The 17,189-nt window shown below is 57.2% G+C and overlaps 1 protein-coding gene across 5 annotated transcripts in view; it reads right to left on the bottom strand.

Annotated features, from left to right (window-relative positions):
• Positions 1 to 6: 6 nt before the first annotated feature.
• Positions 7 to 17,189, bottom strand: part of CMIP (c-Maf inducing protein) — a 230,119-nt gene continuing 212,936 nt past the window's right edge. For all 5 annotated transcript variants that reach the window (XM_072819413.1, XM_072819414.1, XM_072819415.1 and 2 more), the window contains 11 exons: positions 15,521 to 15,586; positions 14,321 to 14,347; positions 14,058 to 14,106; positions 11,515 to 11,622; positions 9,216 to 9,332; positions 7,511 to 7,651; positions 6,774 to 6,821; positions 5,552 to 5,698; positions 4,569 to 4,674; positions 3,032 to 3,102; positions 7 to 741 (listed from right to left, as the gene is read on the bottom strand). In XM_072819413.1, the coding sequence (XP_072675514.1) occupies positions 688 to 741; positions 3,032 to 3,102; positions 4,569 to 4,674; positions 5,552 to 5,698; positions 6,774 to 6,821; positions 7,511 to 7,651; positions 9,216 to 9,332; positions 11,515 to 11,622; positions 14,058 to 14,106; positions 14,321 to 14,347; positions 15,521 to 15,586 (934 nt within the window). In that variant the 3' untranslated portion in view covers positions 7 to 687. The remainder of the gene's footprint in view (positions 742 to 3,031; positions 3,103 to 4,568; positions 4,675 to 5,551; positions 5,699 to 6,773; positions 6,822 to 7,510; positions 7,652 to 9,215; positions 9,333 to 11,514; positions 11,623 to 14,057; positions 14,107 to 14,320; positions 14,348 to 15,520; positions 15,587 to 17,189) is intronic.

Raw genomic sequence — 17,189 nt, 5'->3', positions numbered from 1 at the left:
ACTGGTTTATACAGTACTACAGGCCAGGGGCGGGCGGGCGGGAGGGCGGAGGGGGGGAGGGGCAAAGACTCCATAAATAAGAGGCAGGTCCCAGACCCGCAATTTGTCAACATTTCTTAAATAGGCGCATTATTTAAATCTTATGTACAACGAGAATCACTTTGCATAGCAATGGCGAGGACACAGGATGGTGTGCGATGACATGTCTGGGTTTTCTCCTCCCAGTGGGGGGGTGGGGGGGCTCTCGGCGGAGCCTCTGAGGAAGGACGCGTCCTTCCTTGGCCCGCGAGGCCCATCGAGGTCGTGTGACAGTGGTGGCATCAGGGTTGACTTTTCCCACACAGCGTTAAACACAAAGGCAAAGAAAATCCACAAAGGGTCCCCCCTCCCCGAGCCCCCCGCCCCCCCACCCCCTCCCCCGACCCGCTGATGCTCCTCTGGTTGCTACAAAGTCCATTTTAGACCAGGTCAAGGTTTCCAATTATGAAGCTAAAAGAATTAGGCGGGGCTGGGCGTGCTTGCGGCCCCCCTCCCCACCCCCTCCCCCCTCCGCCCTCCGCCCCCAGAAAGACTCCCCCATCTAGCTCACAGCCGGGGTGCTGGGGGTGGGACCCCAGGACCGGCGCTCTAGGCTATTAGTCAAGAACTGTGTGTCGCAGCTGCGGACTCCTTCCTGCGGGCGGAGGTTCACCAGGCTTCCGTGTAGCGGACGTCCACCTCCTTCAGGTTGGGCAGCTTGGCCTGTGGGCAGCAAGGAGGAGCCTGGCTCGCCCGCCTCAGTGGCCGGGCCCCCTCGCCTCCCCCGCCTCGCCACGGGCGGCTCCCTGGGTGACTCGGTGAGGACGGGCCCGGGATCGCGGGCGACAGCTGCGGGGGACCCCACGCCCCCCTCTCCTCCGGGAGCCTGGGCATCGTCTGTGGAGCCATGTGATCCAGTCCCCCGGCTCCCAGCACCCAGGACGGTGCTAAGGACAGAACGCCTGGCGGACTGCACGGCCTGCCCGACCCGTGGCGTGCTCTGCCGATGGGGACTATTCTCTCTTCCTCCTGCCGACAGGCCATCACCGCCAGCCACAGGGCCGGCCAGTGGGGTGGGATCACCGTGCGGGCAGGTACTCGGGGTGGCTCGATTCTTCCCCCTGGGTCCCCCTCGTCCGATCCCACCTGCTGTAGCTCAGAGCCGCTTCCGGCTCTCCATCCCTGCTACGAGACACGAGACACGAGACACGAGACACAGCTCCTCCCTTCCTTCTTTTACAAACAGCCGCCTTCTTTGCAAGCCTTCCCCGCACAGAGCCGGCTACTTGCTCTCCCTCCACTCCCTCCCTTCCACTTTCCGGGTGCACCATGACCTGCCAGTGTGTGCACAGGGCTCCTCTCCCGGGCCCGGCAGAGCTTACTGACTGGGGGGCTGCAGTCACCCGTGCGGCACTCAAAAAGCCTTTACGCCAACCCCTCAGAACCAGGAGACTGCAGCCCAGGGATCTAGGTTTGCAGGTTCTCCTGAAAGATGGGAAGCTCTGGCTGGCCTCGCTCTCGCCTGGTGCAGAGTGCAGGCCCCTCCCTAGAGGCAGGGAGGCCACCTCCAGGCTGGTCCAATCCCTGCAGCACAGAGGCTGGGCCTCACTGGCCAGGATCCGCAAGTTGGCACCACGTGTCTCTCAAATGAGTGAAAGTGGCTTTCCTCCACAAGTGGCCAACTACGTACACCCTTTGGCTGCTTGGGTGCCGTGTCTGGATCTGTGCTTCTTCAACTTTCAGGGGCATAGCAATCCTTGGCAGTGGGGTCAAAATGCCCACGGGGCCTGGACAGGAGGCCCTGAAGTCTGCGTCGGTGACAAGCCCGAGCGAGGTCTGAACCCCCCCGGGATGGGCACTCAGGCCAGCTGCACCCCTGCTCCTGCTTCACGGGCTCCTCAGGACCCTGCGGACAGCTCTGCCTCGCACACTCACTTCTTAGGCCCTCCTTTTGTGAAGGCTCTTCTGCCCCAGTAAGCAGGGCTGGCTGTCCCCTGTGCCCTCCCTGCTAGTCCCTGAGCCCTGTCCTGCCCGGGTTACTGCATTCCGCAGGGACCTGGCACACAGTAGGTGCTTTGGAAGTAGCTGTGGGTCTGGCTGAGCTGGAGGTGGAAGCTGAGGTGTGTGTGTGGGGGTTCCTGCTGGTGAGGATTCCCTCCCAGTGGCTTCCAGCGTGTGAAGGTGCCAATGTACTCATGATTCCATCTGGCCGCCTGGCCCAGCCCCTCCGTCCTTGGCACTGGCTATCTGCAGCCCCACTCACGCCTTCTGGGGCAGATGGTACGGAGCCCAGGGGGATGGGGGCAGGCTGCTGAAGGCCCAGCTCCACTAATGCCCAAGGCCTGTTTTACAAACAAAATATGCCCTGCCTTTCCCCACTCAGATCTGCTTTCCTTTCCCCAATTTTATCTTGCCAACCTAGCCCAGGCTGCCGGTCCAGGCTCTTATCATGTGTGACTGCACCAGCCCCATAAATGTTCTTCCTGTTTCTACTCTTGCTTGCACCACCTCCCGCCCCCGTAAAAAATCAGTTTTCCTGGTAACAGCCAGAACAAGCTTTTACAAGTATAACTCACTACATTGCTTAGAGCCTCTGAAAGCTTTCTACTGGATGAGGTCCAGAGCCCTTCTGTGACCTACGAGGCCTCATTCAGTCTGGCCCCAGTCTATTCTCTCTTACTTTCTAGTCACATCTGCCACAAAGTCTGCTCATGCCAACCCTTTCTGCCCCAGGACTTTGGCGCTTGCCTTTCCTCTCACCCTTTGCATCTGTGGCTTATCTTTTAGGTCTCATTTATAGGGCCTCTACTTCAAAGGGACCATTCCCTGCTGGCTTCCTCTTTATCACTCCTTTCAACCTGCCATTATTCGATTTACTGCCTTAAGTAAGCAGGTTTAACAGCCTTTGCTGTCGGAGAATAAGCTCCATGAGGGTGAAGTGCCAGTGTCTCGATGCTGGAGATGAACGGATAGATGGACGGATGGATGGGGGGGCGGGGTAGGGATGGATTACCTTCAGATCCTCATAGGTGTCAGCCGAGAGCTTGGTGCTGTTCATGTTCAAGCTGCAGAGACTCTTCATGGCTGCATAAGGACAGACAGACAGAGTCGTGAAGTCGGTGAGACCTCCACAAGGGCAGCTGCAGGTACAGGACAGTCAAGTTGGGGGCACTGACTGCTGGGGCCCAGGCCCCCGTTTAGGAGATGGGGTGGAAAAGTAGAGTTTCAGGGGCACAGCCAGGGGGTCTGCTTCAGGCAGGCGCTGGTCTGGACCTCTGTTCTGTCCCTGCCCTCTAAGCCTCCCTCCCTTCTGGTCCCTCTGCCACATCCCTCCACTGCCTGTACCCCGAATGTCCCCACAGCTTGCCTGCCACACTGTACACTGGCCCCCGTGGACTAGGTCTGGCCCGTCCCCCAGGGGAACTCTGGATGCTCTCCTGGTGGAGCTGACCCAGGCCGCAACTTCCTGAGGGCAGTTCTCAAACTTACGTTTAGTCAGGAGCTGCTCAATAGAGATGTGATGCTCTGCGCCAGGGACTGTGTGACTCCAATGACAGTGTCCAAGGAGCACATTTGTAGAGAAATGTCTCCAAACCTCATCTTCCTGCCCTCCACTACTCCTGTCTCCTGCTCCCACCCTTCCCAAGCCATCTGGAATTTGCCAACAACCTTGCAAGAGCCACGGCCACAGCCTAGCAAACCCCTGTGGGCCAATCCCTACGTATGTGTCTTGTACACCCAGATCCAGTCGCCTCTCTAGGAAGCCTTCTATTCCTCCCAGGCATGGGGCCTCTGGTCTAAATCAGTGGGTCAGAAATGGGAACTGCAGATTCCCAGGCTCAGCACCCAAGAGTTTAGTCTGAGAGATTAGGTTTGGGGTACAGGAATCAGCATTTCTGGGTTCCCTGGGGGTCTGTGTGTGTGTATGTATATTGAGAGATTTTTTTTTATTTTAGAGCAAGAGAGAGTACATGTGCATGTGTGAGTGTGGACGGGGTGCAGAGGGAGAGAATCCCAAGCATATTCCCCACTGAGCACAGAGCCCAATGTGGGGCTCAATCCCATTACCCATGAGATCATAACCTGAGAAGAAAACCAGTTGGATGTTCAACCAACTGGGCCACGCAGGCGCCCCTTGTGGCTACTTCTGCTAGGGCAACGCTTCTCAAACGTGAACAGTGTGCGGGAATCCCATGGGCATCTTGTTAAAATGCAGTTTCTGAGATAGGAAGCCTGGGGCGTGACCTGAGAATTCACGACTCTAACCCCAAGTGATGGCTGCTGCTGGTCAGGGGAGCCGGGCAGCAATGTCCTAGAGCACTCGCCTTGAACTTGATTTCTCAGGCAAGTATCTGGAGGGTACAGGTACTCATTTTTCCCTTTTCTTCTAGAATACAAGCTCCCTGAGGTCAGGGATATTTCCCTCCTGTTCTGTTCTGAGGACGGTGCCTGGCACACAGCAGGTGCTCAGTGAACATGTGAATGAATGTGAGCACGTGTGAACGACGCAGCCCTCACCCCCTGCTCCCAGCGGCCCCCTCAGTACTCACAGCTGAGGGCCAGCAGGCCGGCGTCGGTGACGGGCGTCTCGCACAGGTTCAGCACCTGGAGCATGGTGAGGTGTTCCGACAGGAGCCGCAGGCCGGCGTCTCCAAACTGTGGAGCACAGAACCTCTCAGCCCTGGGGATCGAGAGGTCTCCCCAAAGTACCCAGGAAAATGACCTTGAGGCTGGGGAAGCAGTGGAGGAAGGTCATGGGGACACAGCCACCACGCCCTGGGGCTCTGGGCTGCTCTCACTTCTCTCCAAAGACTCCAATCTTCTCCCGACCTGGGTTCGAGTCCAGCTGCTGCTGGTGGGATGGGGGCCAGGCAAGGGCCATTCCCAGGAGTCCTGCTGTCTGTCCAGGGCTTTGAACTCAGTGGCTCTGGCTACAAGTGGAGGCCAAGGCAGCTTTTCCCCAGGCAGGACAGTGGGGTGGGGCGGGATTGGAAGGCAGACTGCCAGGAGCACCCTGGTTTCTCTTCTGTAAAATGAGGGCGCCAGTGGGGCCTACACATCACAGGTGTGGTATGGAGCCACATGCACTGATCCACGTCAGGTGCTCAACAGCGCAAACGATCCTGAGCGTGGGCAGTATGCATGCGTGTGCTGTGGTGGTTATTACAATAAAAAGACCTGTCAGCTGCCCATGCGCCCCCCTGGCAGCTGTGTGAGACCGGCCCACCTCTCAGCCCTGCCTCTCAGCGCTTCTAAGACTTTGCCCAGCACATCCCTGCCCTGGGCCTCAGCAATTCCAATTGTGAGATGGGCCTCTGGGCTTCATGAGACCCTAAACCTCCTCTGGCCTAGGGAGTGGGTGCTGAGCTGGGGAGGGGGTGAGGTAACCAGGGGAACGGGGCCATGGGCTCTGGGCAGGAAGGCCAGCCGTGGAGGGTGCAGAGCAGGTACAGAGCACGGGTGCATGGGGGCATGATGTGGGGTGCAAGATGTGGGGGCAGGGCCGAGCAGGGTGCAGGCAGGCGGTGTGCACCTGAGTGGACCACAGGTTCAGCTGCTTGAGAGAAGGCAGTTTGATGAGGTGCTCAGCGCAGGCACTGGTTACGTTGGTGAAGGCCAGACTGAGGTTCTCCAGGTTCCCGAAAGAGCCAGAACTCAGCAAACGAGCCAAGTCGGCGTCCTGCAAACAGACGGGCAGGTGGGGTCTCGGGGAAGGCCTGGGGTTGCCAGCAGCTCCTGAGACCCCTTCACATCCTCTCCCCACCCCCCCTTCCCTTGCCCTGCCAAGAGCTGTAGCTGCGGGCAACGAATCCCCAAAGGGTGGGGTGATGGTGTGCCTCAGGGGCTTGGACTGAGGGGGCCGCCGGGGAGGGAGGGGCTGCCTTCACGTCCCTGTGGGTGGGGGAGAAAGCCTCCAGTACTGTGACTCACACCCTGAGTCACTGACTGGGGTGTTCTGAGGCCATGTCCCTCCCACGTACATGTGTACCTGGCCGACTCACCCTCCCAGGCAGCAGCTTGTGCCCATTTCCCACCTGCAAACACTGAGGCCACCCCGACTCCAAGGCTTGTGTGGTCACTGCATGTGTGATCATTAAACCGTGAGGTCACCAAGGGTAATATCTGCTCTCCCTTCCACCTCAGTGACTGAATCCTTGAGTTTTAACCATCATGTGGCTGCCCTGAAGGCTAATCTCCCAGCCAGGTGCAGCCATGTGCTGAATCCGGACCATGGTATATAGGGAAATGTGTCCACTAGGACTTTCAGAACGTCCTTAGAGGGAAGGGGCATGGTCTCCTTTGCTCTTCCTCCTTTTGCTGGCTTGAATGGAGACATGATGGCTAGAGCTTGAGCAGCGTTTTTGGACCATGAGGTTAAAGTCTCATGCCAAGGACAGTGGAGCAGCAGGACACAAGGAATTAAGATTCCGGGAAGACTTGTACATGGGGGTGGATAGAAGCATAGCTTCATAGTGTTGTGATGATAAAATGAACTCCTGGCCCAGTATCTGGCACATATATACTCCATGTATATTAGCTATTATTACTAACTGGTAACATAATAAGATCAACATCAACAATAATCTTTATCATGTTTGGTTTCCTGCAACCTGGTTCCCTCCTGGAAAAGCTGGCCTGTCAAGGACTATGTTGTCCTTGTTCACCTCCACCAGACACTCTGCTGTTCCCCAGCGGGGAGGCCCAATCACCTTCTTCCTCCCACCCCGCCCCGCAGGAAAATGAAACCAACTCACTGTGGACTTGGAGGGCAGTGTTAGCCTGGTGGGCCCGCCTTTCCTTTGCTGCAACAGAAGCAGACTGATCAAGACCCATCCTTTCCCCTGAGCTTCCACCATGCATACCCCTCCTTGTTAACATCACACAGTGCCATTTTCATCTCCGGGTGGGTGCTAGAAGGCAACATGGCAGTCTTGGTCTCGGGGCACGCCCTGAGACCAGGTTGGGGTGTAGGTGGTTTATCAGAGAGGGGATCCCAAGAAACACCACCAGGGAAGTGAGACAGCAATGCCCCTTGAGGAAGAGAGTGTTAGCGTACAGCTACTACTGGGGGTCTCTGGGTCATGTCTCAGACATGTGCCTCCTGCACAGAGAGGGAGCTGAGGTATTTACACACCCTCCCCCACCAGCCATGTGTGAGAGCGGCCCCAGGGGCCCAGGGTGGTGAGTTCACTGCCACTTCGAGGTCCAGCCCTGGTGCCCTTGAAGAGGGGCCTAAGGGATGTAGATGACTCTGGGGTGTGAATGTACTCTTGGCCAGGCCCCCTAGGAGCTGTGTGACTCTGGACCAATGACTTGACCTCTCTGTGATCATCTGGAAAAGTGGCGGGTGGTAGTCCCGACTTCTCAGGGTCTGGAGGAGGACTAGCTGGAACACAGGCCCAGGCAGTCCTGGACTCTGCCCTGCTGTGCCTCAGCTATGCTCCCTCTGGCTGGCCCAGCTCTTGAACTGCAGAATTGGCTGTGGACTCACCAATTCCTTCAGCTCCCGCTGCCGGTCGCATAGCTGCTCGTACATGCGCTTGCCCACGCCCGTGCTCTCCAGGGTTGAGATGATCTGCAGCTGGGTGTCATTGTTGTCGATGATGTTGTATTCCAGCATCAGGCACAGGATCTGCTCGAGAGCAGGGCAGGCGTCTTACAGCCAGCCTGAGACTCCAGGCAGGGCTGCTCCTTATAGGCACAGGGGGCCAAACCCTCCTTCTGGGCCATTGGCCCCACACTCCAGGGGACAGGGGTCTATGGATCAACTCAGCATGCTCTGTGTATTCTAAAATCTCATCCTGAAAGCGAGCACCCAGTTTATCCCCTCTCTGCATTTCTGCCTGTGTGACATTGGGCTGATCACCAGCTGCAGCTTCCCATCCATACAATGGGAACGTTCGTGTACACCCAGCTGAGCATAGAGCAGGCCCTTGGCAAATGCACGAAGGAATGACACGTGCTAGGGCCTGATGGGTTGGTAGAGAGCCCAGAAGACAGGACACCTCTCCATCCCTGGTTTTCTCCCCTTTGCCTGGCACATGGCTGGTGCTCAAGACATGCTTGCTGAATTAAGCAAACATCGGCCACACTGTGTCCTGGAGCCTCAGGCAGCTGCCCTGCCCTACTGCCCGGGATTCACATGCAGGCAGTCCTGCCTCGAGATCCCCTCTCCAAGGACTCCTCCCTTTCCAAGCAGAGCCCACTGGGCCCAGGCCCTCACAGCATGGCTCACCTGCCTCTTGGCTCCCTGCTTACCCCTGTCCCTGCAAGTCCCCTGAAAACCACTTGGACAAACCTCCAAGATCCTTAGCGGGGCCTCTGGGCACCTAGTAGGCTCTTCAGGCACATGCACCCAAATCCCCAGCCTCTTGCCCCTTGACTCCACCATCCTGGCTTCACCCTGTCCTTCCACCACAGCTCTTCCTGCTGCAGGGCTGGCAAGTGCTGCCCTGGCCTGGATGCTCTACTCCTGCCTTCTTGTTAACACGCTGGCCTCCAAATCTCACTGTAGCACCCCCTGGCAGGGAGGAAGCTCTAGGGCTCAAATTCTTCCCACTAAGAGGTGTTCTCATCTCCATCCCCTTAACTTTGGGCTGGCATTTCTCATGGATAGAATTTGGCAAAGTAACACCGGCTGACTTTGGAGGTGCGTTAGAACAGCGATACAGATCGTGCCAGTCTGCCTCTGGACAGTAGGTCTGGGGGCCTCAGGAGGACATAGAGAGGAACTGGGCCAGGTGTGTGTTTCCACTCCCTGGTGAGTGGAAATGCTGCTGCCTCAGGCTGTTGTGTGGAGAGGTCTGGATTCCCAGATGCTCCAGCCTCCCCATGAGAGACCCAGAGTAAGAACTCGTCTGCTGAGCCCAGTCACCCCAAGATCCGTGAGCCAATGAATGAGTATCATGGCTTTAAGCCCCCGTTGGAGTGGTCTGTTACACAGCAACAGACAAATGGGGCAGACATGTCCCTTGATCCCTTGGGTCAACACAGAACACAAGTGAAATGGATAAATTGTTTGAGGAAGGCCGCATGCTCCCTCGAGGCTCAGGGTGGGCCGAGGCTACATCCACCTCATCTGCTGCTGCGCTCCCAGCTGCTGTCACAGCTCTGGGCTCCTGCAAGGCTCTCAGTCAACAAGGATGAAGGACAGGACGAGACAGCAGCCTCGCCAGGGCCTTGGGTCAGCTCCTTACCTCGACCATGGTCTGATTCCCCCTCAGGGCCAGGAGCATGCAGGGTCCCAGCTTGTTTTCCGCCAGGGAGAGCAGGAATTTTTTGGTCTTGTAACAGGAGCCCATTAGGATGTGCACCTGTGAAGAGAGAAGGCCGAATCAAGAGCGGTGGCCCCCGCGGGGCTGTGGCCGGAGATGCCTGCTTTTGGGATGCCAGAAAGATTCCCAAACCAGAAGACCCATTCCATATCCTACCTGGACACTAGATCTGAAAGGGTCCTCAGACCCCTCCCCACAGAGGGATTCAGAAGATCCCCCTGCCTCCCTGACACGGGACTCCGAGGACATGGTGCTATGTGAAGCAAGCCAATCACGAAGGACACCTCCTGCAGGATTCCACGCACGGGAGGGGCCTGGAGCAGCAGACTCAGAGGCAGGAAGTGGAGTGGTGGTTGCCAGGGCAGGCAGGGGGCGGGGACTTCGTGTTTAGGGGGTACAGGGCCACCCCCTGCGGGACAGAGAATGAAAGGGAGCCTCGCCTCCCCCTTCTCAAACTCTCTGGGAGCTCCAAAGGTGCTGAGTGATCACCTCCCCCAGAAATCCAGAAATTGGCAAATTCTGCTCCACCTGGCTTTACAAGCAGGGCAGCCATTAAGAAAACTGGGTTTCTTTTTGGCGTATCTGGAGATGGCGCCCAAGCGCAGGGGGCCCCAACCAACAGGGCGAGGTGGTGGGGGGGGGGGAGGCAAACACTCCATGTGCCCTTCCCCCAACTTGGTGTGAGAACAAACACCCTTCCATGGTTGGAGACGGCAGCCTCATCACGGGGACCGCTCCTGTGCCCTGCGTCTCCATGGAAACGATGCACTGCCATCCCAGGGGCTGCCTGCTTCCTCTTCCATGTATATTTTTTCCGCTCCATCATTAACAACTCTGGCACACAGACGCAATTTCTCAGGCTGGGAAGCGGCCAGCTCCCCGACTTCTCTCGCACAGAGTCCCCACATCGAGGGGTGGGGGATCACTGGCTGGCTGTTGCCATGGTAAAGCTGTGACATCAGGGCAACCCTCGTGAGAGGTGAGGGGGGGTGCAGGCGGGCAGAGGCCAGCATCTCCAGGACGTACAGGGCACTTGAGAGGGGCTTGTCAGGCAGCGGGTGAGGAGTGGAGGGCCAGTGCGTGAGGAAGAGGCTCTAAAAATAAGTCCCTTTCAAGAAAGGTTCCAGAGGCAGCGCTGGATTTGTTGTCACTGAGGAGAGCTTCGTGAGCTGGTGGCCCTGCAGCAGAGACGAGACCAACCGCAGCCCTCACCTCTGAGCAGGCTGTGTGCTAGGCCCTGGCTGGGCACCCTGCACCCACTGTCGCATTCAAGTGCAAGGTGAGCCCAAGAAGCCAACACGCTACTTCCTGGCTCACAGACGAGGAGGCGAAGCCCACGGTGGGCCAGTTACCGGCCCACGTCATCAGGCGAGTGCATAGCAAGGCTGCCATCCGAACCTCTTTTCTCGGGGTGGGGAACATGCATGGTGCCAGAGCTCAGTTGGTGATGTCAGCCAGCAGGACAGCTGGGGTCTCCAGCCACTGGGAGGAGAGTCTGCCCCCTTCAGGAGATGGACATGCTGCCACTGGCAGAAGGGTTGGCTCTGGACAGAGTGGTTTGGGTCCAGGGAGGGATGTGGAGGCTGAAGGCCTCTGTGACCTTGGGCAGGCCCCCACACCTCCCTAGGCTGCTTCAACACGGGTGTGCTTCAGGGGTCAGGCTGAAGACGAAGAAACGGTGCATGTGGGATATGCGGCACAAAGAAAGTACTGGAAGTCCCCAAGGGTGCAGTTACTGGTTTGGTAACCTCAGATTTCTCACCTCCAAGGTGAGATGATCATCCTGCCCTTGGCTTCTCACTGCAAAGGTCAGGGAGACTGGTGGATCTGCAGTGGCCTTCTAGAATCCCTGTGCAGGTCAAGCCCTCAGTGGCCTGAACGCTGCCACTATAGTGAGCTGTGTGAGCTTGGGCGGTGAGCACCTCGGGATTCAGCGGCCTTGTCTGTGAGGTGGGTAACGCCATCACCTCCTCACGGAGCTGAGTGGGACCAAGTGAGAGCAGGGACTCCAAGCCCTTCGCTGGGCACCCGCTCAGGCAAGAAATAAGGAAGTGACACCTCATGGTCACCTTCAGCACCACCCTCTTCTTCAGTTTTGGGGCAGTCTGGACATTCCCAGGCTGGCTACGGCTGGATCGGGGCAGCTCTCGCCCCCCTCCTCCAGGGAGGCCAACCCAGGGCCTGCCCACAGCGCCCCCCTGAGGGGTCCCGCCCTACATACCATGCTGGCAAACAGCTCCCCATCATCGTCGCAGGCCACCCCTCCGGGGCTGTAGAGCTGAAACCAGCCGTCTTTGCCGGCCCGCACGCTCAGCAGGCACGAGTGCACCTGCGGCAGAGGAGGAACACGGTGGTCAGCCCCTGGGGGGCTCTACATGCAAACATTAAAGGCTCCAACAAGTCCAGCAGTTAAGAAACCTGGTTAACTTCTAGTCCAGTGACTCTCACCTCCTACTAAATACCACGGAAGGCCTTTTGGGAAAAAATTGTGGCATCCATCAACTGGGCACCTCCAGCCACTCACCATCAGCTCTGCGGGACAAAGGGCCAGGCCTGGCTTGGTCAGGTGCCCTGGATCAAAGCAAATCTGCAGCCAACTCAGGGCGGGGGGAGAGGTTCAAAGCAATTGCCCAGGCTCAGTCCCCTTTTCTCTTGTGCCTTTCTCGGGGGGCAGTGGGGAGCTCTTCTTTCTCCCTTCTCTCTCCGCACCTCTAACTCCTCTCTCCTGCTCTCTGCCCTCAGCTCCCTCTGAACTTGTCTGCTCACTCTCATGGCATCCGCCTCCTCTCTGTCTCTGTGCCTCTCCCCGGAGGCTCTCTGTCCAGGCAGGGCCAGTTTCGTGCACAAGCACAGCTCTCTCGGTGGGTCTCAACCACCCTCCCAGAGTTCTGTGTGTCAGTGTGTGGGTGGGCATGTGTGTGTGCGTGTGCAAACGTGTGCGTAAGGAATTCCACATCCACCCTGGCCCCTCCTATAACTGCAGAGAGAGAGAGAGAAAGAGAAAACCGGAGGAAGACAAAGACCTTTACTTCTTCCCCTCCTCCCTGTCCTCAGAAGAGCGCTGAGATGTGCCTGATCGTTTCCTTCAGGAGTGAAGGACAATTTGCTGCCAAAAGCCACTTACTCACAGATATTCAATTGATCACAACCCACACATAAGTAAACAGAAAACAGAGGCGGTGGGGCTTTGATTTTTCCCTCTGAGTTGGAAGGATATCAAACGCTAATTTGTCTACTTCAAAGAAATGAGGAACCAAGAGTATGAAACTCTATTCAGCAAATATATCAAACAATTTATAGCTCTGGCTTCTTCAGGAGGGAGGAGGTGGGAGGCAAGAGCGAGGAAGAGAAACAGAATCAAAGGAGAAGCAGCAGGAGCCTGGCGAGGGGCCTGCTGGGGGCAGGGCCTCCTCCCCCGAGGCCCCAGGACCGGCCCCTTGCTCACCAGTCCCCGGGGCCGTGGTCGGTACCAGGCTTGGGAAGCTCCGTCCCAGCACTTGGCTCGCTTCTCTGCTCTGGGAAGCAGCTGGGACCACTTTTATTTGTCAGTTTCAAAGTTTGTGTTTGAAATAGAGGCTCACTTTCCAGGGGAATTCTGAGAATCTGTCTTCACACGCAGTGAAGGATGGTGTAGACCAGCACCGTGATTCAACCACTTAAGAGCTCCCTATCTGCCACTTTTGCCTCTTCCCACTGTACCTGAGGACCATTTTTGGAATCAGGGTTGAGAATCAAGGTGTTTTAAAACTTGATCCTTCTAGAACTGGTTTACAGTGGGGCCTGAAGAAGAGTATACTCTGGGTCCACTGAGGGGAAGAAACCATTTCCTCCTCTGTCGATCCTTGACCGCCTGCTCTGCTGGGGGTACACGTGTCCTGTCTGTCCCCACCTGGGAGCCAGGGCCCCTCACACCCCCGGCTCCATGCCCACGGAGAAGGGGGGTGTGAGCTCCTCCTCGTCCTGCTCATTTTTGCAGCCCTGTCGGGCCCAGTGCGTCTGCTGCAGAGCTGGCCACTGAACACACTCTGGAGCCACACTCCCTGGGCTTGAATCCTGCCTTGGCCAGGTACCAGCTGTGTGGACCATGGGGACGTCCCTCAGCTTCAGGGTTCCCAACGCTAAAAGGAAGGTGCTTCTGATGTAGGACAGGGTGATGAGAGAACATATTCGTGCTGGTGGGATGGATTCGAGGAGAAAATGCACGTGCCTGATGCAGGGTGAAGCACCTAATCCAGGCCAGCTATTGCTACGCTGATACAGCGGATGGAGGAACCCAGGCCACGCTGAGTCCTGGCTCACACAGCCTCCGGGGGTGGGGGGTGGGGGGAAGCTGAGCTCTCCCTGAAGCCCAGATACTGGAGGGATGGAGCAGCCCCTCAGGGAGGCTCTCAGCCACCATGTTCGGGAATGAAACTCGGCTCAGATCCCAGCTCAGATGTCTCCCCTGGTTTGCTGATTCTCAGAACGGCAGGTGTAAGGAGGATCTGGCGCTATGTTGGAACTGGCTGGGAAGCCCAGTGCCAGCCTGCCCCTAAAGCAGGGCCCATGCTCCAAGAAGAAACTGCCAGCTGGTGAGAAACCACCTCTGGTTAGCCTGGGCTTCCAGTAAAGGACAGACATCTCAGGCCAGGCTTACTCCCGCCACATCATGAGGGGGTGGCTGTGTTTGTGCACAAGGCACAGAGCCTTCGTCAACTGTTATGAATGCCCGTGGTAGACGAGGAGGCCCTGCCAGGTGCCTTCGAGGGGGGAGGGAGCCCTCACCTCTTGTCGTGGGTCTTCGGCGAACCTCTGAATCACGTACTTCAGTTCCCTGAAACATATGGGGTGGGGGCAGAGTCATTCCCTGGGCCCTGGTTTGCGAGGACCGTGCTGCAGAACTTCTAGGAGGGGCCACGGTTGCCTCCCAGGATGCATGTGAGTGAGCATGAACAGGCTGGACGGAGGGCCGGCCGCTGGGGGACGGCCTCGGGAGGGAGGACGTTCACACCGCAAGGAGGTAGTGAGGGCGTTGCCCAAATACTCACTTGGTGAACTTCTCGTGGGCGAGAGCTCTGTAACAAAAACAGAGGGAAGACTGCAGTTAGTGGGGTGCTTTTGAAGCCACAATGATCCAGAGATCTTCCTCTGGGAACGGTGAGGCTTTGTCTGATCCGAAGAGTGAGAAGGAAGCTGAGAATGAAACATGGACATCTCGTCCCTACTTGGAACTGTACAACAACGGCCTCCTTTGAGGGGGCAGAGCTAGTAGGAAGGGGAACAGAGGGAGCCCCCCAGCCCCCAGGGCCTGCACCTGCAACAGCGCCCATGACCCAGGCTCCTCTACGACTGCGGCCGTGCTAATTACGGCCCTGAAGCAGTGGGGCGTCTGGGGACCGTTCTCCAGGTGAATTGCATCATGGGCCAACTGTCACGTGTGTCCCCGGGGCCATGGGGACAGCGGCTGCGGCCCATGACGCCACCGCTCTTTGGAGACGGCGTGGCTCTCAGGAGTCAGATTTCTCCGGTCTCGAGTCCTGGGGGCCCCAGGGACCAGCCGGGCCAGCAAATGGGGCAATTACCGGGTGTAATGTCCCCCCTTGGAGAGCCGCATCTCATAAACACAGGCTCGCTAATGGGCTCCTGAGAGAGCCCCGAGCCGCCTCCCGAGGCCTGGCTTCTCCACATCTGTCAAAACAGAGGCCTGGCGGCATTTTAGGGCCTGGTTATTCAGACAAAGCCTTCTCCTCAGGCCATTAACCACCAGACAGTTTTCTCCCTATTTTCCTCAGATCAATTCAATATTGAGAGGAGGACTGGCAAGAGATGGGGGGGCCCATCTCTGACCCAAGTCGCTGTGGAACACCAGCGAATAATCATAATGGGCGTGACGAGAGAGCATTCAGCATATCACGGGATGGCACAGCAAACGACTCCACGTGCCCGCTCTTGTGTCTTTCACCGTGGCCACCGGAGAGCACAGGCACGTAGTCCTGGTCTCCTCTGAAGCATATCAAAGTCGCTAACTTCGTGGCATGAAGGCCCAGTGGGGAGGGCTTTGTGTGCCTTCCTACTCAGTGCATCCAGTAATGCTGCAGTGAGGTAATCTCTCTGTCTTTCTGAGGGGGGTGGAGGTGTCCCCAGGGGTCCCACAGCTGAAGACCAACCTCTCCATCTCCCACTACTGTCCCTGGTGTTCCCGGGGTGATCTGTGGACCACTGAGGGCAGAGACGGGGAGGGGACTTACTCTTTGGGGAATGGAATGGGTTGAAGCAAGCTGGCCAGGGACGGTCTCCAGTCATCGTAGTCCGACCTAGAGAGAGAAGGAGTGACAGTCAGGCTTGGACTGGATCAGGAGAGGTTTACCGTGTGCTGTCACGGATGGCCCGAGATAGGGAGAGCGTCTGGCAGAGACTCCCATGGCACCTCCTGCTTCCAGGGAGCTGGGAAGACAAGCAGCTGGTATCTACGGGCCTGACAGGACCTGTCCAGAGATTTCCTTACGGCAGCCGAAGGGGCCAGCCCTCCGGCTCCCTGGGGTTTCATCCCACCTCACCCCTGTACCCAGGTTGCCAGATCATTGCTCCTTCCAGCTTTGGAATTATCAGATCGAAACCCTAACCCTAGCACCTTACAGCGTGCCTGTGTTTAGAGACACACATGCGATGAAGGTAAAACAAGACCATCAGGGTGGGCCCTAACCCAGTGTGCTTAGCATCCTAACGTGGAGAGGAGACAAGGACACACACACACACACACACACACACACACACACACAGGGAAGCAGACCCTGTGAGGTCACGGGAAGAAGGCCCAGGAAAGAAGCCTCAGAGGAAACCGCCCCTGCCCACTGCCCACTCCATGATTTCAGACTTCCGGCCTCCAGAACTGCCAGAAAACAAATTTCTGTTGCCGAAGCCACCTGGCTGTGCGGCCACCCAAGCTGACCAGCAAAGGAGGCTTATGTTGGGAATCCAAAGGCATTCTCATTTTTAACCAGAACTGAGGAGCAAATTTATAGGCTGATTCATAAAAAATAAAAATCACATGCTATTTATTTGCAGTTTGGGTCAACCCTCCTGATTTATCAGGTACTTCTACTGCTATGTCCAGATACAACTTTTTTTTTTAATAATCCTAATTTTTTTTTAAATTTTTATTTATGATAGTCACAGAGAGAGAGAGAGAGAGAGAGAGGCAGAGACACAGGCAGAGGGAGAAGCAGGCTCCATACACCGGGAGCCTGACGTGGGATTCGATCCCGGGTCTCCAGGATCGCGCCCTGGGCCAAAGGCAGGCGCTAAACCGCTGCGCCACTCAGGGATCCCCAGATAACAACTCTTTAACAGTCACAGCTAATGACAGTAATAACAACGGTGACAGTAACAGTAACGGGAAAAAAACCCAGCAGCTGCAACTGTGCCAGCACACTATACATGCGTGGCATCGCACCAAGACCTTTACCTCTGTTTGTTTAGTCTTCACAGGGAAGTAAATGAGATGGGCCTTATTCAACAGATGGGGAAACTGAGGCCCAGAGAGGTTAACTGTGCGAGCTAACACAGCTGTGGTGGATGAGAGATCAAATCCAGGCTTGGCAGTTGCCACCTCTGACAGACGGCAGCTGAGGCCTCAGGTGGAACCAGGCACGGAAGGGTCCTGCCCCTACCCTGGCCCAGGGCAGGTTGCTCGAGAACAGAGATGTTAGCATGAACAACAGTGACAGCTGCGATGTGCCGAGCACTCACTGCGTGTTGGGGCCTGCTGAGACCACGGGATCAGCCTGTGTTCCAGACGGGGAGCAGTTAAGTAACGAGCAAAGTGGCTACAGAGAGAGGTCCCAGGAAGCGAAGCAACAGCTCCTGGAGGCCGCTGTGGAGTCAGCAGGGCCCCCACCCTGCCCCCCAACACATTTG

The sequence above is a fragment of the Canis lupus genome, chromosome 3 (assembly GCF_048164855.1).
Source record: "Canis lupus baileyi chromosome 3, mCanLup2.hap1, whole genome shotgun sequence".
Classification (NCBI taxonomy): domain Eukaryota; kingdom Metazoa; phylum Chordata; class Mammalia; order Carnivora; family Canidae; genus Canis; species Canis lupus.
The sequence above is the reverse complement of the archived record's forward strand: the minus strand, read 5'-3'. Positions and strand labels throughout refer to the sequence as shown.